The 25,767-nt window shown below is 40.1% G+C and overlaps 2 protein-coding genes across 7 annotated transcripts in view; one reads left to right on the forward strand and one right to left on the reverse strand.

Annotated features, from left to right (window-relative positions):
- The window catches only part of POLR3A (RNA polymerase III subunit A), a 35,579-nt gene extending 31,908 nt beyond the window's left edge, over positions 1-3,671 (reverse strand). For both annotated transcript variants that reach the window (XM_075758627.1, XM_075758628.1), the window contains exons 1-5: positions 3,497-3,671; positions 2,831-2,966; positions 2,155-2,292; positions 1,438-1,609; positions 337-491 (exon numbers count right to left, since the gene is read on the reverse strand). In XM_075758627.1, the coding sequence (XP_075614742.1) occupies positions 337-491; positions 1,438-1,609; positions 2,155-2,292; positions 2,831-2,966; positions 3,497-3,540 (645 nt within the window). In that variant the 5' untranslated portion in view covers positions 3,541-3,671. The remainder of the gene's footprint in view (positions 1-336; positions 492-1,437; positions 1,610-2,154; positions 2,293-2,830; positions 2,967-3,496) is intronic.
- A 520-nt stretch (positions 3,672-4,191) lies between these two features.
- The window catches only part of RPS24 (ribosomal protein S24), a 209,455-nt gene continuing 187,879 nt past the window's right edge, over positions 4,192-25,767 (forward strand). The window contains exons 1-5 of one of the 5 annotated variants that reach the window (XM_075758647.1): positions 4,192-4,296; positions 5,029-5,094; positions 5,453-5,662; positions 6,135-6,245; positions 6,369-7,320. In XM_075758647.1, coding sequence (XP_075614762.1) covers positions 4,294-4,296; positions 5,029-5,094; positions 5,453-5,662; positions 6,135-6,245; positions 6,369-6,392 — 414 coding nt within the window. In that variant the 5' untranslated portion in view covers positions 4,192-4,293 and the 3' untranslated portion in view covers positions 6,393-7,320. Of the gene's footprint in view, positions 4,297-5,028; positions 5,095-5,452; positions 5,663-6,134; positions 6,264-6,368; positions 7,321-9,219; positions 10,101-25,767 lie in introns of those variants that run through there. The other 4 variants (XM_075758649.1, XM_075758650.1, XM_075758651.1 and 1 more) reach the window with 4 other exon arrangements.

The raw sequence follows: 25,767 nt of genomic DNA on the forward strand, positions 1-25,767 counted from the left end.
GTAATAATCTCAGAGCTACAGTAAATCTAGATGTACATATAGAGTTTCTATGGGCCCTTCCCCTTTTTCTAGCTTATAGAAGTTTTTTGCACCAAGAGTATCCCCCTTCTTTACAGACCAAAAGCTATGTATTAGAACACACCAATAAACTAAACTTCTCATTTTTGCAAAGTTAACATTATTGCAAGAAATAGAAACATTCTTCAAGTGTTTTTTTTTTTTACATATGAAAATCTTGGATCACCACAAGGCTTAAGCTGCTATGTTGAAAACCTTTTAGGAGTTTTATTTCAAGCACAAAAACCAGCAGAAAATTTAAGTCATACTAAAATTCACCTGAGCTCTTCCCAGTAAGGGTTCTACTTCTTTGTTATGTTCTATGGCAGTTTCAAAGGATTGAAGAAAAGTAGATACTACTGGATCTACCACTTTCTTATTGGTCTTGTACTTTTCATGTATTATTTTCAACAAACCACACTTCTTCACAGTTCCTGCAAGCAAATAAACACGGGGTGTTTTTTAAACAACAACAAAAACACACACACACACAAAAACCCCACCCAAACTTCCACAAACTAGTACAAGTGCTTTCCAAAATCAGTTTTTTTAATTTTTTTTTTTACTGAAGCATGCTGACCTACCACTTAATTTTATAAATGCCTGTTGTCTATGTCCCTATCTGTACATGTGACACTTACAATGAAGCAGCTCTCTATTCAGGCTGTTGATCATTACAACAACCAACGCAAAATTTTCATGAGTTAAAAATGTAAAGTTTTAAGTTATAAATTAATCATCCACTATGAATCTGTAGCACTGCAAGACCATTAAGAACAGTATCACTTAATCAGAATATGTGAAGAAAAAAAAAAGAAGAGTATTTTGAAAAACCAATATGAAATCTTATTAAGATACTCTTTCCTAAAGAAGGAAGTCCAATGTAACTCAAGACCATCACAGCTCAAATACTGCCAAACTGCAGAACATACCCTCCTGGAGGATGACAAACACATCTAGTATTAAGCAAGATAATTTAATATAACAATGAAAAATAAAGTTCAATCAAAATAAAAGTGTACAAATGCTTCTAAGTTAAGGTATCGATCACTGACAATAGTTCCCAATATTTTCAAAAACATGTTAAACAGGATTTTTTTGCCATTATTCAAGAATCAAATATTGGTTACTACCATGAAGAGATACCACATGAAACAAAAGAAGCAACTAGCACAATGACTCTGTCCACATAAATGAGATGGGAGCAAGCAGGTGCTTGGCACTGAAAATGCAATTACCTGATTCTTAATACAGGCCAGAGAGAATACTCATTGGCCGTGGAAGAAACAAGGGTATTCAAATTTTGATGCATATCACAGCCACCAAGGTAAAAACCACCACAGTAGATAACTATCACTAACTGCTAACACCAACACTCACCGTTAAAGGCACCACAGTAAGGACAAGTGTTTTTCTTTCGACACTTTTCAGACACTTTCTTTTTTAGCCCTCTCTTCTGAAGATATGTAAGGCCAGGTCGCTTCAAGTAATCCAAAAATTGTTTTTTTTCTTCCACCGACAGCATGATACGGCAACAGGTTTTGCAGATCATCTTAAACGTAAATGCATATCAACACAGTTGTTAACAGACATATGCAGAGCTGTAACATCTACTATAACTTAAGTTCTTTAACAGAGCGCAGTTTTTTCAAGGAAATGCAATGGTCTTGGTTGAAAGACCAATTCATATGCTGTAATACACAAAAAAAAGTACATAGAGAAAAAATACAGTCAATGAGACAAATGCTTATCTAAGCTCTGCTGGATCTTAAAAATCAAGATATAAAGCAAACAGAACTTTGATTTACTGGGATGCCCTAAAAGGCAAGTTATGCTCCATACATTTAATTCAAACTACTACAGAAAAATAAAGAATTAAATTAATCAGTCTGAGATTATATAGAATAAACCAGATACATTTACATCACTAAGACTGGTATTTAGATACGTTTACGTTACAAAACACAAGATGCATAAAAATAAAATGTATAACACAACCTTATTTTGGTCTTCTCAATTACTCTTTCAAGCTTCATCTTGTCTGATAATTTCCTTTTTCTAGACTAGAAACTGATAACAAATCATAATTGCATTTACCTGCAGGATGCCTATCACAGCTTTGAAATATCCAACATGAAAACAGGGCAGTTCTAAGTCAATGTACCCATAATGTCCTAAACAATCAGCTAGATTTTTTCCACAGGTTTCACAGGGACGGTCTTTTTCACTGGTTCCCTTTGGGAGGAGGGAAACACACACATAGAAAAAAAGTAAATTAGCTGTAACTAACCAAACACATAGAAAATACAACAACTCTTAAGCTAGTCAGCTATGCTGACGGTAGACCCACAGCACTTACTCCTTCTTCCCAGCATGAGAAGCACATCAGTAGCATTATAGTCACTCCAAACCTTAAGGAAAATCTCTTTCACACACAGGCCCTACTAAAACCAGTGACATTAACCCACACAGATTTTGCAGTTGATCTACAGCCCGCTAATCTACAATATGAGATTTTGTAGATAGATGTCTCTGGGTGTCCCAACGACTAGGCAGAAAGAACTTATCTCCTGTCTCAAAAGAATGTTTTCCTGAACCATCCAAAAGCATCAAAAAAATAGCTGTCACTGCAACTGACAGTCTCTGTAATTCAAGCAGAGACACATTTGCACATATTTTGAATAAGCAATAAATTTCAATCATCCCGACTTATTTTTGACCACTTCAGGTAATTCTAAAAAAATGGTCTAGGAAAAAAAAACACGTTTCTCACCATACGATGGTCGAGGACTCCATACTGCAGCGGAGAGTGATGGTTGTCCTGACTATACAAGTTTTTGCTAACCACTTGAATGTGAGCTTGCTGACGCATCTCTTCTGAAGATTTCATGCCAAAACAGATGTGGCTTCTAGGATGGGAAATTTCACATGTATGCATGTGCACATATATATACATAAATACCTATAACTACAAGCACACACACGTATATATTCAAAAGCAATACAGAGAAAGCTAAGTTGTTTCACGGTATAGCTGAAGCTGGCTCTGTCTAGATAACTATAAACAACAGAGCTGTTTGCATTGCGTTGGTGGTTTATATCTGGGGGATTTGTCGATGTTCTCGGGCCACCCTGCAGCCGCCCCCACGCACGGCCACCGGCGAGCCTCGCCAACAGCCGGAACCAAGGCCCACGCCAGCGCTTTTAAAAGGAAACGAGCCGTAACAGCAGCCACCCCGCGCATTAAACTCCTTCCCGGGTGCTTTTATAGCGGTTGTGCCACACGCTGGGACCTCCGCTGCTCGCCACCGCAGCCACCGGGCCCACCCCGCAGCAACACCGGCTCCCTCGGCGCTGGGGGCCGCGCAGCCCCGGGCAGCGGAGCAGCAGCCCAGTAGCCTCCCGCCGCACAGAGAGCCAGCCCAGCTGCCCCACTCACATTTTCTTGGCCACATCCGTCTCCCTGAACTGCTCCTTCACCATGGCGGCGGCGGCAGCGGGCCCGGCGGCCTTCCCACAGCCTCTGGCGGGGCTGCACGCGGCGGCACCGAGCCCGCCCACGCGGCGGCAGCGCAGAGCGGTCTCCGCCCGCAGCGCCCCCTGCTGGGGCACAGCCGGGGTCCTCCTCTGAGGGCGACCTGCAGCGCCGGGCCCCCGCCAGCAGCCCCGCCTCCGCCCGGCCGCTCCTCACGGCCGCCTCGCACGGTGGCCCTCAGCGCTCTCGGGGCCCGCGGGCGCTCCGTTGCCCGCCACGATACTGTTACACCACTGCTCCCCCGGGTGCCGGGAACCGTGCCGCGCTGCTCACTTCACGGCTTTACGTTCGGTTTCCTCAGAGCAGCCCCGGCCCACGCCCTGGTCACCGGGAGCAGAACAAGGCGGTGGGGTGGGAGAGCAAAACCAGCTCCGCACCAGCGCGCAGCGCACCCTGCCGCAGCATACAACGAGGGGAGTCGCTCGCCTCGCCACGCAGCCGGCCAGGGGGCTCAGCCTGCCCGCGCAGAGTACAGCGCGCCCGCAGTTCGACCAGCCCCCAGCACAAATAGCCGCGGTCGCGCTGACCCATCAGGCACGGAACAGCCACCCCTGTCGTCCTCCTCAGGGTCCGGCTCCGGGAGGGACACTCCTGCGCGCGGCTCCGCCCCCGGCACGAAGGACCCCTGCGCCGCCTTATGATTGGCTGCGCGGCGCTGCTCGTTCCTTTTCTCGCTCGCTGGCAGGGAGGCCGCCGCCAAGATGGTGAGTGCCGGCCGGGAGCAATCCGTCCTGGGCTGCTGCCATCCTGCTCTCGCCGGTGTCCCTAGCTGCCAGGCACCGATGAGCTGGCTTGTCTGCAGCGGCCTGTGGGGACATGGGTGGAAATCGAGTGGGGGCTCGCGTTCCCGTTTCGAGCTGGGGCTCCCGCGGCCTGGTCGCCGCGCCTCCGTGCCGGTTGTTAGGGGCGAGCTCCGGGGTGCAGGCCGCGGCATGTGCCGGCCCTGCTGGGTCGCCGTGCTGCCGGCCGGTAAGGCGGTGGTAGTAGTGTAACGTCAAGGTGTTAAAGGGATGCTGAGGGTCGTGCTTGTCTATTGGTGTTGTGGCTGTTCTTGTCTGAAAGAGCTAATAGAATCTGTAGTGTGTAGGTTTGTTAGGGAAGCTTGCCTTGTACTGTTGTAGTAGTTGGGCTTGTAGTCCATGTATTTCATTAAAAGCTGCTTCAGCTTTTCAGAATGGGGGAGATATGCATGTTGCTGTGTTGCTTGGAAACTGAGGATGAGCTCGTCATCAGTTGATCTGTACTTGTGAGTACATATCAAAGTGTACTTCACAGGGGGGTTCCCTGTAGCTCAGGACCACTTTGGTTAGGTCGAGTTCACTGTCAGCATTGGAGGGACTACGGGCTGTTGCTGTAGTGTGTGTTATTTCTATGTTAAGCTTGAATTGTACTTGTGATTATTGTTTTGTCTTACCTCTTGGTATCTTCTCCTGCAGAATGACACAGTGACCATCAGAACCAGGAAGTTCATGACAAACAGACTGCTTCAACGAAAGCAGATGGTAAAAGAACACAAAAAATTGTCTTTAATTGTTTGTTTGCTGGTTCTGGGCTGTGGGTGTTCTTTAACCACTGTAAGCATGGGACTCTTAAAAATCTCTAGAGTTTTTACTGTAAGAGGTTATATCTGTAAACGTGTTGATGCACGCTGAAGGTAAATCTCGATGGTGAGATAGCGAGCTGGTTTGTCTTTTGAAGCAGGAAACTGTTAGGAATAGTCATACAAAATTAATAGTACTTTCTGGTGCTAAGATGAGTTAATCTAATTGTTAAGCTCATGGTGGAACTGTAGCACCTGGCTGTTGTACTGGATGTTGACCTTCTTTTGCTTTTATAACACTTATAAAAACTTCTTTTTAGGTGATTGATGTTCTTCACCCTGGAAAGGCCACAGTCCCCAAAACAGAAATCAGGGAAAAGCTGGCAAAAATGTATAAGACAACCCCTGATGTAATTTTCGTCTTTGGCTTCAGAACTCATTTTGGTGGTGGCAAGACAACAGGTTTTGGCATGATCTATGATTCCCTCGACTATGCAAAGAAAAATGAACCAAAACATAGGCTTGCCAGGGTAGGTTGTTTTCTGGTAACTTGAAAACAATTAGGATGGATTTGAAGTAGTTAGTGGTTCAAGATTTACATGTATAAAAAACTTTTGTGAAAGTATTGTTGGTGTACTGAGTTAATAAGAGGTCTTAAAATAGTATGGGTTACTTTCCACATTTGTGAAATAGGGTAAGGGGTTTTTTTGTGTATTATGGGGAATTGCAAAGGCAAAATTGATCTTACGGTGATGTTTAGCAGTAATAGATAACTAACCACTATCGAAGGTCTTCAAGAAGTATGAGAGATGAGACTGATACATACACTACTTTTTTGCTTATATTCTGTGTTGAATCATTTGTTAACTAGTGACCTTGTTTCACTACTTAACTGATACTTCAAATTTAAACAGTATTTGAAGAGACCAGAAATAATGAAACTTAAATTAAGAAGTTGCTATCTGAAACAATGTTAAATGTGACTTTAACTGTTTTTAATAGCATGGCTTGTATGAAAAGAAGAAGACTTCCAGGAAGCAGCGAAAGGAGCGTAAGAACAGAATGAAGAAGGTCAGGGGCACAGCCAAGGCAAATGTTGGTGCTGGCAAGAAGGTAGGATGAGAATTATCTGTAAGTTAGAGTGAGCATATTGCCTTTGAAATGTTGATTAGAAGTTCTTCAACACAATAACGTTGTTTTTTTTCCATTTTTTTCACCTGTTCTACTGGATAACAGAAGGTAATCTGTGTGGTGTTGTAGCAACTTTTTACCAGCTCAGTAGCTTAGTCTTGCTCCTCACTGCTGCAAGCTTAGCTGATACAACGTGAAGCAATGCTTCTTAAATGATTGTTTCCTATGTGTCACTTGAACTAAAGTTAAAATTTTTCATAAATCTAACAGTATTGCTCTAATCTCATAACTCAGCCTTGCAATATACAAATCAGATAATTAACACTTGTTACTCAACTACCTAAATATTTAATGCTTACTCCACCAAATTACTGTTGTTTATGCTGTTATTTATAGAGGATATTTTGTTAAGGATGTATGGTGGTGTAGGCAGTGAGGACAGTGTGTAAATAGAAATAAGGTAGAATGCCTGCTCTATCCTGGGTTTAAGTGACTGATTCCCAAGATAGTGTGTGTGTGTGTGTTTTTTTTCCCCTGGTGGGAGCTTCTTATTTTGTGGCTGGAACTTGATACAAGCTTGTAAGGTGTATAGTTTGGGCGGAGGCAGTGTTCCCCTATCTTTAAACAAAAAAACCTCACAAAACTGAGGGATAGTCTGGGTGTGAAGACAGTCATCCTCTTTGGCAGCTTTTTGTCCTCTGAAAAATCCTGAGTAAGCTGTGCAGCTAAGTGCGTTTTTTCAGATATTTTCACAAGGTGATGGGCTTTGATGCTTAAGTTTGTACCTACTAAAGTGCTTTCTTTGACATCTCAAACTTTAGTAATCTTCACTTTTGCTTTTTTTTCTACTTTCTTGGAATTCTCCGTCAGAAATGAAGTATCTAGCAGGTACTGAGAATGAGCATGGATGTGGTGACTGAATTACACATCACTGAGACATGTGTCCATCCTTTTACTTAAAGCACTGTACTGCCTTGTATGCGTGTTTGTTTTAAACTTGCTCTGCCCTGTAAAGGGTTCAGACAACAAAATGAAGCTTATTCAGTATAACTTAAAATATAGCTAATAGCGAACAAGATTTTTGAAACTAGTAAAACAGCATTAAAATAAGGCATTCCAAATGAGAAGCAATCAAAGAAAGTCAATGCTGTTGATTGAGGCATTGGGTCAAAACACCCCAAATTCTGATTCAAAGTAGTACAGTGCAATTGCATGTGTAACTTGACCTTTGTGTAAAAGAAGTTGTGCATCTGTATGAAAACTAAGTCACATCATAGCTCTGTGTGTTTGAGATAGTGGTTGGAAATGGCACAGTTGTCAGCATTAAACTGTATTTAACTATTGGCCTGTAGTATTCCAAATTAAGACAGAAACCACAGTGACTGCTCTGTGAAGTTAGATTTCTCACTTAGTGTGTAAGTGAAGTTCTTGTTATCTTTGGATGGAAGTGAACCACTGTTGCTGCGAACTACTAGATAATATTTGGAGCCCTTTGTCCTTCTGCTTTAATGCTGTTTTAATAATGAAGTCCTACAATTTTTTTACAGTATAACAGCACAAATTAGCATTTGGTAGAGTAGTAACACTAGCATTACACACTTGTGAATGTCAAGGGAGTCATGTAGTGTTGCACTGATACAAGTAGTATGGAGGAACTTCTTCCCTTCAAGAATTTTGCACTCGAAGGTAGCCGTTATTGAGTGTTAATACAAAACAGTTAAATGACACTTGATTTACTAAAGCTGACCAGTTCATAGAAATTCTCTTAAAGCATATAAACACTTTAGAAATCAAGACCATGATTGCACGCTGCGATAATTACATAGTAGATGTGACTTCTGCATAAAGTGCTTCTCAAACTAGCATCCAATCTCAGTAGCAGGTAAACTGTTTTGGATAAGAGGTTTTTTTCATTTCTTCTAAAATGATTTTTTAGTTGCTAAGTATGCATGGGCTAGATCTTACTTGTTCACCAGTTTTGTTATTCTGTATGTCTTTGCATTAGACTTAAACTAAAGACAAATTAATTTACATGCTTTCTGGAAAACTTCGTTGAGAAGAGTTCTGTGCTGCATCACAGAAAAAAGCTTGCAGAATACACTTGTGTCTTAAAGCTTTGTCTTGAAAAATGCATGTTTAAACATAATGGTGTGGCTTGGTTCAATATCCTTTACCACAGCCACATGGAGGAATTTTTAACACAAGTCCTGGAATATGTTTTGGAGTCTGCCTACACAATCTGTGGAAACTGTTGATCTCACAAATGTGTAGGCACTTGATTCTGAAGGCATCTTCAGGCAAGTCTGTATTGTTCTAAGAGTTACGTACCGTGTAGTCATGAAAACTATTGAAATGGTGAATCATACTTGAATAGTATGATGCTGTTGTCTGACTGCTAAGTTTTCTTTGTTTCCTTTCACTTCTCACTCCTTCAGAATTCCCATTCTGTTTTCCCTGCAGTTTCAAGAGAAGTATTTTAAAGTAGTTTGTGTTATTTAATATATTCTGTTGCTCTGTGGTTAGCTGATCTCACTTGAAAGTTTGCAGCAAGTAATGTGGATACCTCTCACCTAATGTTTGCATTCGGAGCAAATGCAAAAAAATCTGCCCTGCCTTTTAATATCACAGCTGTAGTTGTGACAGCCTTTGAACATGAGCCTTCCCAACAGAAATGTTGGGTTTTTAAAAAAACTTGATCAAACAGAAGTGTGGATGGATAAGCATTTTAAAACCATTGTATCCTGTAGGTATAATTGAACATGCAGTTGCATTCTGAGTATTACTTAAGCACTAAACACATATTGTTAGGTCCCGTTTGAGGGAATGCATGCAATTGAAGTCTTCAGCCTCTACAGTCAAAACTTTGAGGTTTTCGTGTCGCATTTGAAAGCTCCATCCTCTGTAGTAGTAAAACTTTGATAAAACTATTGTCTTATTAATGCTTTTTCTTTTTCAGTAAACGAACATATTTCAGATGGGGAAATGGATAACAGGTATGACTTCAGAATCCTTTGTAAGTGTAGACGTTCAGTAGCCTGTTGCCATTATGATGACATAGGTCTAATGTTGATTTATGCAAAGACCGTGGTACTTGTGCTGATACAAAACCTAGTGCAAGAGTTTAAGACTCTCATGCTTACTGCTGACTTGTTAATTTATTCAACTGCCATTTAAATGAAATACCTGATTAGTATAAAGGCTGAAATAATAAATCAGGCAGTTCAGATTTACTGTTGCTAAAACTGTTGATTATATAGTCTTATAGTCTTAAATTTTTCCTTTGGTAGGTATGCTAAGGAAAAGATAGTACACCTTGGTTTTTTTATTGTCTTCTGAATGCCTTTTCTTAAAGCAACTTAAACAGTCTATCTGGGAGCTGATGTAGTGAGTATAACGTCTTAAACAGAAAGCTGCTAAAGGAATTGTACATTGTTGCGCTCTTCTACAGAAATGGTGTGGTCTAGGCTCTCATTTATTCCCATGACAGTACTGTGAAATTTTGAACCTTACGTACTTTTTAAGAAAGGCAGCGTGATTCACCTGACTTGTTTGGGAACCAGTTTTTCAGGCTCTATAAATGTATCAGAATAAAAATTGTTTTAATCATGTGGCACTGATCTGTCTTTTCCTTTACAGACTACATTATTGTATGAAGAAGTACAGAGAGAATTATTCTGGAAAGAAGCTGCACATCTAGCTTTAACATCAAATAAACTATGTCAATAAAATGCTGGCTTGCCCTTTGGTTTTGATTTGAAAGCTACCATTTTGTAAAGTTTGAGAAATTCAGGATTGGTGTGCTGTTTTGCACTGTATTAAAATCTTTTCATAATTAAACTAGTCTTGAGTATCAATTCGAAGCGAATCAGAGCTTTTTACAGAGTGTGTGCAACCTAATTGCAAACAGGCAGTGTTTATGGAGGTAGGCATGCTTTTGTCATCTGGTGTTCAAACTGTGGTTTGGAAAGTCCTTTTAAGATGTGCTTGTTTGACTGCCTATATTATGTATAGACCTGTAGATTTTAGCTGAAGGGAGAACTCTGGGGCTTCTGGTCTGCCAACTGCAGTACACTCCCGATTTTTTCATCTGGTAGTGTTAAAGGAGTCATTTAAGATGGGATTAGTGGCTGGATGAGGCATGCTGTATACTAGAAGTGTGGGCATTCTGGTGCAGGTGTTAGGACTGAGACTGGACAGCTGTAGCAGCTGTGCTGATAAAGGCTCTGACTTGATTCTTACCAAGTACAGTATTTTAAAATTGTACTACCTTTCTACTGAGGCAGCATATTGTAATACAGTAAGGCATTTCTAGTGTTTGGGGGGGGAACCAACAACCCTATAGTTAGTGTTAAAGTGTTTGGAAGGGGATACTGTTGTCCTATTAACTTCCATACAAGATCTGATAAGTATAGATAAAGCACTTAATGCCTTTTCTAGTGCCTTCAGTCTGTCTTGAACTAGTGGGGTTGCTGTTGTGTGTGTTCAGCAGCGTCATGCTCTTAACCGTGCAGAAAACTTTCTGTATGTCATGCTGTAGTGTTTCTGCCTTTATTGAGGGTAGTAACTGGCTTTAGTAGGCAATTGCCCTGGTGAAAGGATAGGTACTCCAGTTTTTTCTAAACATAGGTGAACTGGTGGTGGTAGGGTAAGGGGATGCTGAAACAGTAATTACTTGTAAAATAATAATTTTGATTCTGAAATCATGTGGAAGTTAAAAGGCTTTCACTTGCCAGACCTTCAAAGATAGGTACCTAATGTATGTTCTTCCAAAGGTTGTAAGTATATTATATTCTGAAGAATTGCTAGGGAGGTATTAAAAGTGGGATATGTGTGCTTATATGTAGTATGTGCGCTGACCTCAAGTCTGTAGATACGTTTTGATTAGGTGACAGTAAATTTCTGATAACTGAAAAGATTGTAAGGGTCATGAAGCAAACATTTTGCACGTGAGGCTTAGGGTTAGAACCTAAACCTGCTTTAAAGGTAATACCTGCAGTAAACTCTTTCTGTATATAATGTTCAACATCAAAGGGGAGAAGAGTCATGCTGTGAATATAATTGAGCAATCACTAGGGGGTGATGTGAACACAGCAATATGAATACAATATAGCAATTTTTCATAAAATAGGCTGAAAGAAAGCCAAATTGTCCCCTGCCAAAGAGGTCAACTTGTTTGAAAATATGCCTTAAAAATAGTTGTGCTTAGGATCTGAGGCTTTAAGTGATATATTTGTTTCACTCGTTCTTTTTTGAATTGAATGGAAACCATCTGTTTCATTGAAGACCATATACAGTTAGTGTTTTCCAAATGTTTACTGCTTTAAAGTTCTAGAGTGCTGGCACAAATTCTAGTTGCTCTTTTCAGAAGCCTCCTTACCTTAGTTTATAAGCAATCAACAAAAGATCTGTAAGTGCTGGTATAAATGTATATGTCTTGCATAGCCTTGATATTTTGACTTTACATGCCCCCTTGAACAGTACTGTTTACTCTGTACCTCTTGAAGCAGAACTTAGTTCTGGAGTTGGAGCATTAAAGGCTCCCTTTGTAATTTTGTAATGTCTTACGTGCTTTTTATTACAAGCTCATTTATGAGGTAAGGAACTTTTCAAAGCAGATGGATTAAAATAGGCTGTCTTATTGCTTGGTGCCATAATTTGGTATTTAATGCCCCATTTTGATGATTTAAAATTGACAGCAAAAAATACCTAGTGAGGCCATAGAACATGGACTCTCCTTGTGTGGTTAGGTTATAACCACGCATCATAAGCTGTACTCTTGTCTTGCAATATGAGGCATTAAGCACAAAAAATGAAGGGGACAAAATGACATTAAGTGATTTAGAATTAACTGATCAAATCAGATCACCCTATTTAAGTTTTTCCACTCTTCTGCAACATTTTGTGTTGATGTGGTCATCCTTTTCTCCTATTGTCTCACCCGGAAAATAGCAGGCAGCTGAATAGCTGTCATCTGAAATCTTGGTGCTTCCAGAGTCTGGAAACAAGCAGCTCTTCGTGTGAGTTTCTGTTCTGCCCAACACTTTGCCTTTGTACACTACAGTCTAAGCAGTGTGTAGCAGATGTTCTGTAATTCAGAAGTTTAACGCACGTGCCATGTGGTGAAGAGATTCTAGGTTAATCCCCTTTCCTGTGGGAGGTAAAACAATTAAGTGGAAAGCATTGGTGAGCAGGAATCTTCACTCCTTGCCCTACTGTGCGCTGAAGGTACCCTTTTATTTCCTGCTGCTCTTGGCACACCCCATCATCTGTAGGTAGTAGCTTTTTGTCACTGTTGCCTGCTTTTGGGTTTTGGCCTGGCCCTTGTGTTTCGCTATCTCAAGAATTGTGTCTATTTGACCAGTCTGGAGCCCAAATCAGACTGTCAGGGATTCTTGGAGAAGAAACTTAAACTGTTAATGAGTAAACTCAAATTGATACACATGGAAAGATTTTTCATTAACTCTACCATTTTTAATGGCTAGGACTTGAGTTGTGTGGTTTTTACAAGGGATGTAATTACCATGGGACTTGTTTTGATTTTTTTGTAGGAAGGACTCAAAATCGTGTAGCTGGACTAGTAAGAGTAAATGAAGTCATCCTGTGAAATACTGGGAAAAGCTGTGCAGAAGCCTCAGGGATTGATTTAATTGAAACTGGATCAAGTAGTCCAACTTCTTGCTGAGGTTCCAGCTCTATGCTCCGTGAGGTACGTAAGGCACAGCCAGATAATGGTGGCTTCTGTCTGAAGGAGATTGTAGCCTGGAAGACAAGGGACAAACTGTAGCAGAGCAAGGAAAGATTTATCAGGGAAGCAGAGTCTGTTTGGAGGAGCGGGGATTAGTGTCTTGGCATGATAGAAAAAGATAACAACTGTGATACAGATGAAAGATGGTAAAACTTGGCATCACCCTGGGCAATAAGGTTGTTTTGTCTAGGGACCAGCTTGTAACAGGCTTGAAAACAAATGTTGAGGGAAAGAAACGAAGCTGATACTGTCAGTGGCTTGAAATAAATGAGGCAGAATATGCTATGAGAAGACTTCAGTACCAGTAGACAGAGGGATAAAAAGGTGATGTGAGGAGTTCTTGTCTATAGAAAGCCTGTAATTTAAGGAATAAAGTATGCAAGTCGCTAGCAAAGCTGTTTGCAACGGAAGAAATTAACTTGTCCATATTATTCTGGTCAGTTCCTATACAAAATTAATTTTCATGTCATTAGTTTCCTTCCTACACAGGAAATGGAACATTGTCCTGTTCCAGCTATTGATCTTAGATTTGTGCAGTAAGTTTAATTGTGAATGCTCCCTGCTTGTGTGCTTGATATACTGAGCTTTCTTTTGGATGGATATTTTGGTGGTGCTAAGAGACCACATAAGAGTAGTTCATTTTTTATTTTTTTACTCTGGATGCTGGGAAAGTTTCAGCTGAGCTGGAGAACTTTCCAATATGGGTGGCAAATGTTTCTTTTGTTCATTATGTTCCTAACACAATAGGAATAAGACTAAGTTATTTCTATGAACGCATTTGTTACAACTCCTCTAAGAGGTAAAATGAAAAGGTTTGAGTAAGCTTTGATAAGTCAGTGTCAGGAGTAGGCACATCCTAGTACATTAATGATTTTGGACTCCTGTGCTTTAAAGGGATTAAATGGAAACCTAGTCTTACATTTGTTGCTAACATTTGTGAACTCTAGTCTTTTAAACAAAACAAAAAAAAAATCCCCTGTGGAATTTTATCCTATCTGGAATTCAGTAAGCTTCCTCTTGATTTTAGTCTTTGCTCTTTGTAAAGGCTGTGGCTAATGAAACAGCTGCACAAGTGGCTCAAAGGCATCCTGTGTACTAGAAGGTAACTGTGTTTTTTCCCAAGAGCTGGCCGTCAGCAACCAGTAGTGTAATAAAAAAAGCTGCATCTTCCTTTTCAGTTGCTGTTGTTCATACACGGAGATCCTAGGTAAGGTCAAGTAGTGTGCTGAGGCAGAAGGACGTTAGTGGCTTCTCTTAGCACAGTAGATGTTTTACAACCAGCAAAAGATGTGTGATTGCAATGCTTCGCTGGGGTAGGCGATAACGGTTTGTACTTGTGTTGGTCGGGTTAAAATACAGCTTGTTATCTAATGAAGCTGGCCAGATTGCAACCTGACCCACGTTAGGAGAAACATGCTTCACTGCCTTTCATGATGATCTGATTTGATTGTACTGGACCTACTACCTGGCTATCATTTTCTGTCAATTTTTGCTAGCCTGTTTGTTAAGCCAGGCATCGTTTGTGTTGATTTGATAACAGGTTTCAATCACCAATAATAAAACTTCTCTGCAACAAATGACCTCAGATCCATATCTCCTGCACAGTGTTGGATATAAGTAGAAAATTGGGACTGACACTTTACTTTTTCAATGTTTTCCATCTGGTTTAACATCCCATGTGAAAATGGCAATGAAAGTGGCTTAATATTTTTAAAATAAAAGGGGGGGAAGGTTGAGTTTGTTTCACGGTTTCCTTTATAGTTTGAAGCCCCCCCCCCTTTTTTTTTAAGGCATGTAGAGACATATTGTAAAACCTAGGAGCTGCCAGCATTGATGTTTTAAGTATTTATTTTAATTGATAATTTTGGTTATTGGAGAAATGTTGACCTAGGCCCTGTTTCAGGACTTTACGAAAGTAAAGATGATTGGGAAAAACTGCTTCATATTCACACAGAAATATTAAATTTTCACGGTTTTGAGGAGTTAATTAAAATGAGAGTATATTTTGCCTAGCATTGAACTCCATAGTGTTTAAACAAACACAGAAGCACTGTACTAACGCATAAACCAGAGAAAACATGGTGAAATTGAATTGTCCAGAGTCAAAGAAATGCTGAAAAGTAAACATTTGGCATTAAACATGGAGTAACTAAAATATGCATTAAATCTTTTCCTTGTTTTGATTAAATGGGAAAATCCTCATAGGCATAAACATCTGCTAGTTGCCTTTTGTGACTATGACTTGTGCTTTTGAAAAAATTTTCAGTGTGGTAAATGATTGCTTTAAAATACTTCCTCTGGTTTCACAGTATTCTTTTGGCTCCTGGCAAAACTTGATTGGTATGGCATGTCTGGTGGCCTGGGGGAAAGTCTCGGTGCAGGATACTTCCATGGAAGCTCTAACTGGGTGCTGCCCAGACCAAACCTTGGAGTGTCTCCTTAGAAAAACCTATGCCAGCATTGAAGTGCAGGCGCTCATGTGGTGCCAGCGGGATGTTATCAGACAACCTTACAAATCCTGATAAGGCTGGAACATTCCAGTCTTCCGCTTCACAGATGAAGCACAGAAGGATAAAGTACAAAGATTTTTTTAAAAGTACCTGAGTGCTTTAAAAGCATAAGTACAAATGTACTTGTGTACAAATAAATGAACCTATTACTATAAAAATACGTTCTGTGGTGACTCATCACCAGGCCATAAAAGAAGTAGATGTTGCACTGGGGATTTGAACCTTGGTGTCGAAGTAGTGTTCCTGCTAACTGCTGGACTGGCTTTCTTGGCAAACCTGTCTTGCGTATCTGTGGGAAATAGTCTTGGTGAGAGGCTCAATGTACATGAAGCACCAAATGCAACCGAGGCTCAACCGGCCCTGCTCTGCCTCCATGGTTGTCCCCAGCTCGGTCCTTGGGTCAATCGATGTGCAAGCCTTGCACTTCAACCTAGCAACTAGTCCATGTTTGATGTTTCAGCCAGTACTGTTTGCCTGATGCGATGCCCCTACCTAGGAACAGGTAATTCTTTCTGCTGGGCTCAGCTCATGAGATGACTTTCTCTTCTTCAAAAGCTCTCATCAGGAAAGATGAGTTGGCAGTATTTTAACCTTTTATGCTACAGAAAAACTCCTGTGTATCAGATGTCTTAAATTTCCATTTGTCAGAAATAGATTTCCAATAACTCCTGTGGGGATTAACTTTTCCTTTTGTCAGTGATGATAGACCAACATAATTTTTTACCCTTTTATTCTCACAACTCAGCTGTACCCATAACTGGTTGCTTAACTCGGCATACTCTTCCCTGTGGTTTACAGTTCATTCAGAATGTATGTCCCTATGTTCATTAGTCAAGTTCATTACTCCATACCATAAACAACTTTAAAGTAAATACTTTGTGTGATCATTACTAATTTTAATGCTTAAGAGGTGGGGGAAGGTAGTTCTTCCATCTGTCGCTGTGCCTGAGGTTTGCTTAACCCACAAGTCTCTGCTTAGCCAAGAGAATATCTTGTCTTCTATTCAAGCTGCCTGTTGCACGTGGACTCTGCTTCCTTCTGAAACCTGTGTCGGTCCTTTCCACCCAATTTAGGAGGGAGCGTATGGCTGTTCCACTGATACATGCCTCAAGGCGTATATCTTTAGTGATATATCTGCCATTCTCTTGCGTTTCTGTTTTGCATCCCCTCTCTTTGCATCACAATGATGTCTCCGTTTCTTAGATTTGTTCTGCTTCCAGATGTTTTTTCTAGCTTTATTTTCCCATAGACTGTGTAGGAATGAACAATAATCACGTAGCTTATATAAAGCAAATTATTTATCACTCTCTTTCCTAGTGGTTGATCAATTTCCCACCAGCACCTTTGTGGGTACAACTGCCAAAAAAACCTGGAGGAACCTGAAGCTGCTGATGCCAGAGTTGAGGCAAGGTTGTAGAGCATTTTCTATTGCTGCTCTTACGTGGACGAAAGGAGATATGCTTCCAAGGTATATCAAGATGTCACACTTCAGTCTTAGATTAACCTTCTTTCTTGTGTAAAGATACAAAATAATTTCTGGAGGGTTCCTCAACTAAAATAAAACAACAAACAAATGCCCCCAAAACCCCACAAAACAAACCTTTCAGTACTTCATTTGTATTAAATTAGTTCTATTAAATTAAATTCTATTAAATGGAAATAGAACAGCACTACAGCAGATAGCTACCAAGTAAACACTATGCACAGGTACTTCTGAGGTCTGTTCTTCAATTAACACTTCTCAATAACTGTAATGACATGTACAGCAACACTATAGAGAGAACAGATCCTCCAATCTGATGCAATCGTGCTTTTCTTCTGCTTTTCAGCTTAGTTCTCCAAGTACTTATCACCCCTGGCCTCTCATTTTATTTGTTTTACCACTTAAATAGCTGTCTTGATGTAAGGTGCAAGACCGTGTGTAAAATACTTTTCATGAAGCTTGCCGAGTAATCAAAATATTTTTATCTAGCCATTTTAAATCTATACAAGCTCCAAGAGCGAATATCTTGCTTTTCATGAAGTTGCATACAAGAAAACAGCTTAGATTCTCAAAGAGATTGTGCAAAGTAATCCTTTAGCCAGCAGAGGACTGTAGAACCACACAGCATGCAGTTATTGATGCAAAAATGTTCGAGCACGGAGAGTAAGGGGAAAACCCATGTAGCAAACTATGTAGTCGAGACAGTCTTTTAAACATGGTAAAATAGTGAAATGGGAGGGTTCTTTTCTTTGTTTGTTTCCCATTAACGAATTTAATTTGCCCCAGGTTCCCTTTGTTGATGAAGATCTATGGGAATTTTGTTTACATTTTGAAGCACATTGCCAAGAAGAGTACTTCATATGGCAAGTATGCTGAACCTTTTGGGGGAATGACAACACTACAGAAATGGTGGCGCATTCCCTAAAGGAAAACATACTTCATTTGTAATGAACATTATGTCTGTAGAAACTAATGGTGCAACCTCCTATTCAGTTTATGTAAAATAAAACAGGCCCATATGTTGCTGCTTTTAGAGTTTGGGTGTTTAAATTAAATGTTGTTTAATGAATATTCAAGCCCATTTGCTCAAAAGTTGTGCTCAGTGTAGCGTCTTTTTCCTCTGTCTTCAGTCTTACCTAGAGTATTAAGCCATTACAAGAGGGTGCTAAAGCTGAGGCATCTGTTTCGAACTAAAACTTGGATATTAAAATGCCAGAGCAGATGAGAGGGTAAATAAAGACATACAGTAAGAGGATCATATTATTTTTTGTTTTGTAATTAAGACTGAGAAAGGTTTGATACGCCTGACACCCTTTAAGAAACGGGAACATTCACTGTGCTGTTACAGCAGGTACAGCTTGGGCATCTTGTAAGTGGCATATTCACTCCACTGCCCGTTTCCTAGAGGAGTTAATTCAGCTTTTTCAGTGCGTGTGGGCCAGATGCCCGTGCTGGGATGCTTCAGCAGACTGCTCTCTAGAGATGTGTGCATCTGGGAGGGGGGTGCTAGAGGCAGCTTCCAGATCTTCCAGCCTGGCTGTGGGCAGGTTGACTAGAGGCATCCATAAAAGCTAGGATTTGCATATTGCTGGTAACAAGGTTTTACTTTTTATCATGTGTCTCCATCTCAAAGTCAAGTAGAAATACTAGTAGACTGGAAGAAGTTCTCTGGAAGCCAGATCTGGACTATTGAGTGCCCTCTTGAACGGTCTAGACCTGAAATACAGTGGGCATTTGTCATCAAAGGTCACTAACTGCACTGTGAGACGTTACTTTGATTTGGGAAGGAACCCACAGCTACGAATAGGTGCTTGAATTCAGTCTCATTGTGCATTTATTATTAAATCAAATTTTTAATTCATGAAGGTACTCCTGTGTATGTTTAAATCCATATCTTCTCAGGAAAATCTCAGCAATAAGACAAAACCTGAAATACGTACTTAAATGTTTTCATGAACTTTATCTGTGAGTCCAGAAATTGACAGCACTATCCTCTTTTTTTTAATAGCATGGAAAAAAAATCTCATTAGAAGACAGCTGGAATGTAAACACAAATCACAATAATTGGCTTTTACTTATTTTCATGAGGGTTCTTCAGATGCTTGTTTTTACTGCACGAGTGCAATATTGTAGATATAGAGTGAAGCCCTCTTCAGAGAATAATTGATACATGGATAAAATACTTAAAAACATTCCCCAATGCTGTAAATCTACATGAAGGCCAAGACTATTACATGAGAGAAACAAATATACAAACCCTCAAATTCTTTCAAATTCTCTTATTTGCTAGAGCTTTCCTGGCCAAACTAATTCCACTGTCTCTATTGAGCTAGGCTGTTAAGAATCTGTTAGTGTGAGAACAGGGCAAGAAATTGCCTGCCCAAGAAGGTGTCACCTGGAGATAGTTAACCTGTTCTGGGCATGTCTGTAGACATAAAAATTCACCATTTATCTGTCTCTTTTTAGAACATTTGTTAGGGATCTCCAATTAGAAAAAATAGGTAAAAAATTTTACGAAGTTAATGATACCATCGCTTGTCTGCAATGTGAACTTCTGGGATGATCCACACTTGAATTTCTTCTTGTACTTCAACAGGAAATTACACTGTTCTGGCTACTGTACAATAAACACTGAGAGACAGACCTACCCTGAAACACTGATTTTAGTTTGCATCTCAGTTCTAATCTCCTAAAACTTGCAATATACAGGAAAATCACATTTTTCTTTTAAAAAACTTGATAGGATTGAGAGAGGCTTAGTGGGATAAAAAAATTATTTTAAAAATGTACTTCTATTAAATTTATTTCTTATGCAATCCTCTATGTATATTCAGTGAGTATATCTACTCACTGCAGTGAAACAATTCTTTCTGATTTTAACATTTCTTGTTTCTACGGAACCAGCCCAGATGACAAAGGGAAACGAACTGTCCCTTGTTGTTCGTCATCAGTGGGACTGTTCGGTGGTTGCCATCAGCTACTGTTTTCTAAACCCTCCATGTGCACAGGGGTAACAGAAAAAAACCCTGAAATGGTGGGATGATTTTGGAGTCAAACTGCACTGCAAATGAGTATGTGTATGTGTGCGCTGAATTTGCAGATAACCTGCTCCTTTTAGCTATTGGATAAATACAGTCTGAGCAATTTTATGTTATGTGAGTAGTATGGCTAAAGTATGTGGCTTGAAATCACCGGCAAATGCCTTCCCAAGTCACCAGTGTCTGTTTGGCTTCAAGTCTCTAGAGCCCTCTATCAGACAGCATCCTGGCCAGTTCAGCATTCAGAATTTAGCCCACAATTCCTGTTTTGTTTCCTGATGTCCCTCCTTTGGAAGAACTCCCACCCTTCACCACTTACAATCTGTTTATATTGCAGAGAGCAAACTGTTCTCCAAACACCAGGAAAATATAAAAGACTATTTTTCCCCCCCTATTATGCTTTAAAACACACTAGCTCTTTCTTCCTCACCTTCTTGTCAGCTATAACAAACACAAACTGTCTCTAAGGAGAAAACAAACACTTGCTGTGGTATGCAAACACACTATGAATTCATGACATCCGTGCTAAAATGGCTTGTTTCAGCACCAATTTAAAACCCATTCTCCTGCACCTTATGTCATCTCTTCTTGGCTATCTATCCAGCTTCTTCCAGGTTTGTCATATTAATCTGGCATCCACCCTTTTGAATGCTAAAATGTGTTATCCCCCCTTTCTACAGTACTGTGCATGTTAAAACATTGAAATATTTTTGCATCCTCCTTAATGCTATACAGGAAAGATGAAAGAGGCCATGGAGAACAATTGTACATCGTGGATCTAGCCCTCAGGATAGGAACGGTACTGATGACAACCTGTCAAAATGCTGAACTTGTGTTGTTGTTTGGATGAAAGAGAGAATGCAAATGAGGGATAAGGAGAAAATAAAAGCTTCGGGATGGGCAAAAGGGATTTTCCAGCAACAGAAGAGCAAACATTGTCAGAGCACTTGTGATTACAAGTCATATAGCCCTCCACTGTTGCGAGCCAGAAATGTCTCTACATCATTTACACTCCTTCCCAAAGACATTATAATGCCTGAAAGAAAATAAATCTAGACAGATTCCACAAACTACAGAAGGAAGATTTGCTTTATTAAAGTCTTAGAAAAGACTCTTGGACTCTGCTTGCATATTACCTGCCAGGAGCTATCTGAGCATAGGCTATGAAAGTTAATGCATTTCCATGCCATTTTGGGTTTGTATATATGGCAAATTCACATAATTAAAAAAAATAATTAACAAGTTGGCTAAGAGGCATAACCCCTTCATGTAGATGTTCTCACCTGGTTTCAGTTCACCTTCTAATAAGTTATCTTAGCTTGATTAGACAGTTACATCAATGCTGTTTTCTGTTATAACTGAGACCTTCAAGACTATATCTAACTACTGACGTTTGTAGTAAGGCTGCAGTTAACTACTTTGGGAGAATAAGAGATATAATAATGCCTAAGTTCGTGGGATGTATTTCCACACTTTACTGTAAACAAAGAACCAATATGCTGTAAAACCTATACTTTTTTCTAGAAGACAGCCAGTAATTATACTATGTATGAAGAAGCCCATTCCTAGAGCTCACAGGGGTGTGTTTAGGGAGGAAAGAATCCTGTTTTCCACGCAGCTCTTAGGCAACATGGTGCAAATACAATCAAAAAAGCATAAGCAGAACTGGGTAGAATCACTACCAAGAGGAAAGCTGATTCTCTCCAGTACTGTCTATTTCTGTGCTATCCCTCCCCCTTGCTTCCCCCCATTGCCTTGCAGGTAGGACATTAAAAGAAGTCGTATACGAGGAACTGAGAGTAATCGGAGCACAGCAGTCTTTCTTGATTTATTACTTCATTCATTAATCCATATATAAAATGCAATTTAGGACAAGGCTCAGAAATCCTCACTCTGACATGTTCTCACATATTTGATAAATGATTCCACTGGAAGAGGCTTGAAGGGCATCTGCAGTAAATTCTGCCGAGATCTATTTCTCAAAATATTTTTACACTTTCATATCAAATTAGAGGATATCTCATAGATAAGGGTAAGTAAGTGATGAGATTTCTATCACTTGGGTGCACGTCTCATAACTCACAAGGGTGGAGGAGTACAAACAACCAGCACCATAAGAAAGCCATGGCTTTAGGACAGCCCCTTTGAAATCTCAGAATTGTTTCCTTTCAGCCCAAAGTTGTTAATAGTCATCGAGATGTTTGAAGACATTGATGTAAATGTTGTTTTCTCTAACTATCCAAAGGAAGAAGCACTGTGATAGATGGATTCCGTTTGAGTTATTCCAAGCAGAAAGTGGATTCTTAATATATATTTGGGGGAGCTGAACAAAATTTTAATATGGTAGTCACACGGTCTCCACATACAGGACCAGGATCCCAGCAAGACTCTGTAAACTTGGAAACTGCACTCCTTTGATTAGGCTGGAGAGGGGCAGCGAAACAGAGTTTCAGTTTTGGAGAACCTTTCTCTCTCTCCAAACTGGCTTCAGAGTATATACCCGTCACTGCACTGCCCTTAGGCTGTCCTCTCCCCTTCTGCCCTATTTTTGCTGCTGCTCTTTACTCTTTCTCATTTCTATACATAATATTCCCTTCTCCTAGCTTCCTTCATTCTTCCCTAAGGCTTTTGTCAGGCTCTCTGCCCAGTTCATCCCATGTAGGAAGTAGTGAGGAAAGGGAATGTCACTAGCAGGAATCTGTGGAAGCGACTGAGCGGGAAGGTGTTTACTTCTCACACACCCGCATGTGAGAATTACGTGCACCCAGTCAAGGTAACTATGGTCATCTTCCACCTTGCTTTATCAAACAAGGATGCAAGATGGGGAAAAAGCCTTTGCGGACATTGCTTTCTCTGACACCTTGCTACCATTTGTGTGCTTATTGTATGGTAATATGCACATACATGTAGAGACATCTGTACAAGTGCACACCTGTGGTCCTGCTGTTTGAATGGCAAACAGATCAGACAATTCCCAAATTCCCATAGATATATCAGAAAAAAAGGGATATAAAGTGGGCATTCCTCTTCTGTTCTCTGCTAAGCTACTTCTACAAATTAGAGAACAGATTCAGTTTAGAGAAAAAGATTGTAGTCAGAAACCCTTCCTTTACAGCTGCAGTAGAGACCTGCTGTCAGCAATGGGATTTTGTGACAGGGTGAATGAAGCTGTCGTGGTTTATTTTTCAGAGAAAAAAAAAGAAGATTTCGTCTTGAACAAACAATTTTAGCTCAGAACTAATGAGCTGAATTGATATCTAAAAATCTCAACTTTAGAACAAAGGATGACATTGATCTTCTGGGTATACAAGACCTAGAAACTCAATTTTCTCTCTTTTCTTTGGGTTATATTTTGTTGAGAAAGTAGCAAATAAGTCAGACTCTGAATTCCAATTGTTGTCCCAAAAGTGGGGATTCATTTACCTGGTGTGCAATACGCCAATATACACACAAAGCAGAGGTATTTTATTGCATATTGCGTAGATATGGGCATCTGTCCCAAGACAGCACACCAAAGCTCCAAATCAGTGGTTATTTATACATAAAACATTACCATATTTATCTTTCTAATACATATGCATTGTTATTCTATTAAATGATTGGTTTAGATTTCTTCGTCTAGCATGCAAACTAGAACGCATGCTCAGTTCTTTTCTCCGCCTTTATCTTTTGAGTAGGTGGTATAATTGGGGTAGGCGGTCCATGGGTCTGTGGTCACAATTCCCCCTGCCTGAATTACGTTTCCCGTAGTTTGCCGCTACTTTTGGCAAGTCCAAATATTTACTGACTGAACTAGTAATATATCAGTTAAACTTCAGCTTTTAAAAATTACAACCTACTTATCAGACAAAGGTACTTTATTTAGATATTTCTTATCTGGCCTTAGACCAGCATGGGTAGGGCTACACAAGGGACTTGTGCAGCAACATGACAACTTGATTCATATCACATTTTACATTTGGTTTTCCTCTAACACAATGACTGCTTCTTTCTCTCATTCTTGCCAATCCTTTAGTTCAAGCACCTTTTGTCCATTTCTCCAAAAATTTAGTACAAAATGTCTTCCTGAAGACCAGACATGAATTCAGGGATGGTGGTTCCTAATAGAAATTTAGCTGCAACCTTACCTCTGCATCTGCAGTGAATGTAGTATGCCACAGATCTCATGTATTTAAATTCTCTGTGGATATATAGATTATTGCTGCTGTGCAAAGGAAATCTTTCTGCTACCCTTGAGTAATATCCTCTAGCCTTATTCAGCCTGAAAGTATTTATCAGAAAGTCATTACAGCTGTTCTGTTTGCATATAGCTTTCATTCCTCATATTTTAATGTCTGGACAGAATTAGCTCAATTAGTCTAATGAACAAGTAGGTCTTCTAATATTTACTATTTAATTAGTTTATTGGCCTAGATGTCATGTGCTAGGTCTAACTTTGCAATGTGTCTAGCCAAGACTGTTCTGAAGAACTTTGTGGTCTGTTTCTTTGATATTTTGTCCCAGGGCTTTTTGGAAGAGAAAGAATGAGTTAATTTCTCTCTCTGTTTTCCTAAAGATTGTCAAAACAATAAAGTGTCCTAGAAAAGGTGACACTCTTGCCCTACTGACCTCCCAACAAGAGAGGTCTCTAACTCTTCTATAGGTCAATCTGGATGGATGGCATAGCACCTGAGAGAAAAGTTAAAATAAAGGGCCGCCTTTGGAGTTCCAGCTGACATGTAGCATGCAACAACAGAAATGGAGCACAACACAGTGCAATATATACCAAGGGTCATAAAATGCTCTGTATTATATGCTCTTCTCTCTCCAAAGGGAATAAAAGAACAAATGTGTAACAGGTGTTAGTTCTATTACTTATTAAGCTACTTGAAAGTACTAAGATCTTACCAGGTTAATAACCAGTTATTAAATATCATATCAAAACATATAGATATGTTCTGAATGGAAACAATTAGAACAAACAGTGTTATGTATAACTAAAGTAGCTCAGACTTTCTTAAAAAGTAGAACAACAAATTCAATCATACTTTTTCTTCCCCCTCCCTATTTATCCTATGGAAAAAAAAAATAGGTAGTTTATCAAAAGACTCCTTCTGGCAGGCTGGGCAGCCTTACAGGCAGATCAGCATTAGCCCTAAGAGGAAGGGTTGTACCCAGGCCCGGGGGCAGCTGTGATCCAGGCCCAGGTGATGCTCGCTGGCTGTGCAGCAGGGTTAGCAGGCCAGCAGTGTAACACACCTGTGCTTTATCCCAGCCAGGTGAGGCGGGGGCTTTTTAACTGCCAGCCACGGGCGGGGGCTTCCTACCTTAATGGCTGCTCAGAATCTGAAAGCTCACGGAAAGGAGGATCAGGAATGGGTGGCTGAACATTCACAGGCTCATTTTTTCGGGATAAGAAGGTGGAAGAGTGCCTGCTTCACTGAGATGTGTTTGAATGCTCTGGGGATTGTCAGCTTAGCCTGAAATTCAAGGAGAACAGCCTTGAGAAGCCTTGAACTCAGATAAAGGTAGGATAAGTCTGGGATCTCTGTTTAAGACTGCTGGAGCTTTGCTACTTTTATTCAGCAATTGAAAATGCTTAAAAGAAAGAGCACAAAGTTAAAAGTGTGAGCGAAATAATGTTTAACTCTCTCTTTAAGAAAAAAAGCAGTTTGACTTGCTTCTAAACTTGTTGTTGTCCTTTGCTGTGTCAAAAAACCCAAGCAAAATAAAATATAAGAAAGTAAAC

The sequence above is a fragment of the Balearica regulorum genome, chromosome 7, assembly GCF_011004875.1.
Source record: "Balearica regulorum gibbericeps isolate bBalReg1 chromosome 7, bBalReg1.pri, whole genome shotgun sequence".
In the NCBI taxonomy this organism is placed as follows: Eukaryota; Metazoa; Chordata; class Aves; order Gruiformes; family Gruidae; genus Balearica; species Balearica regulorum.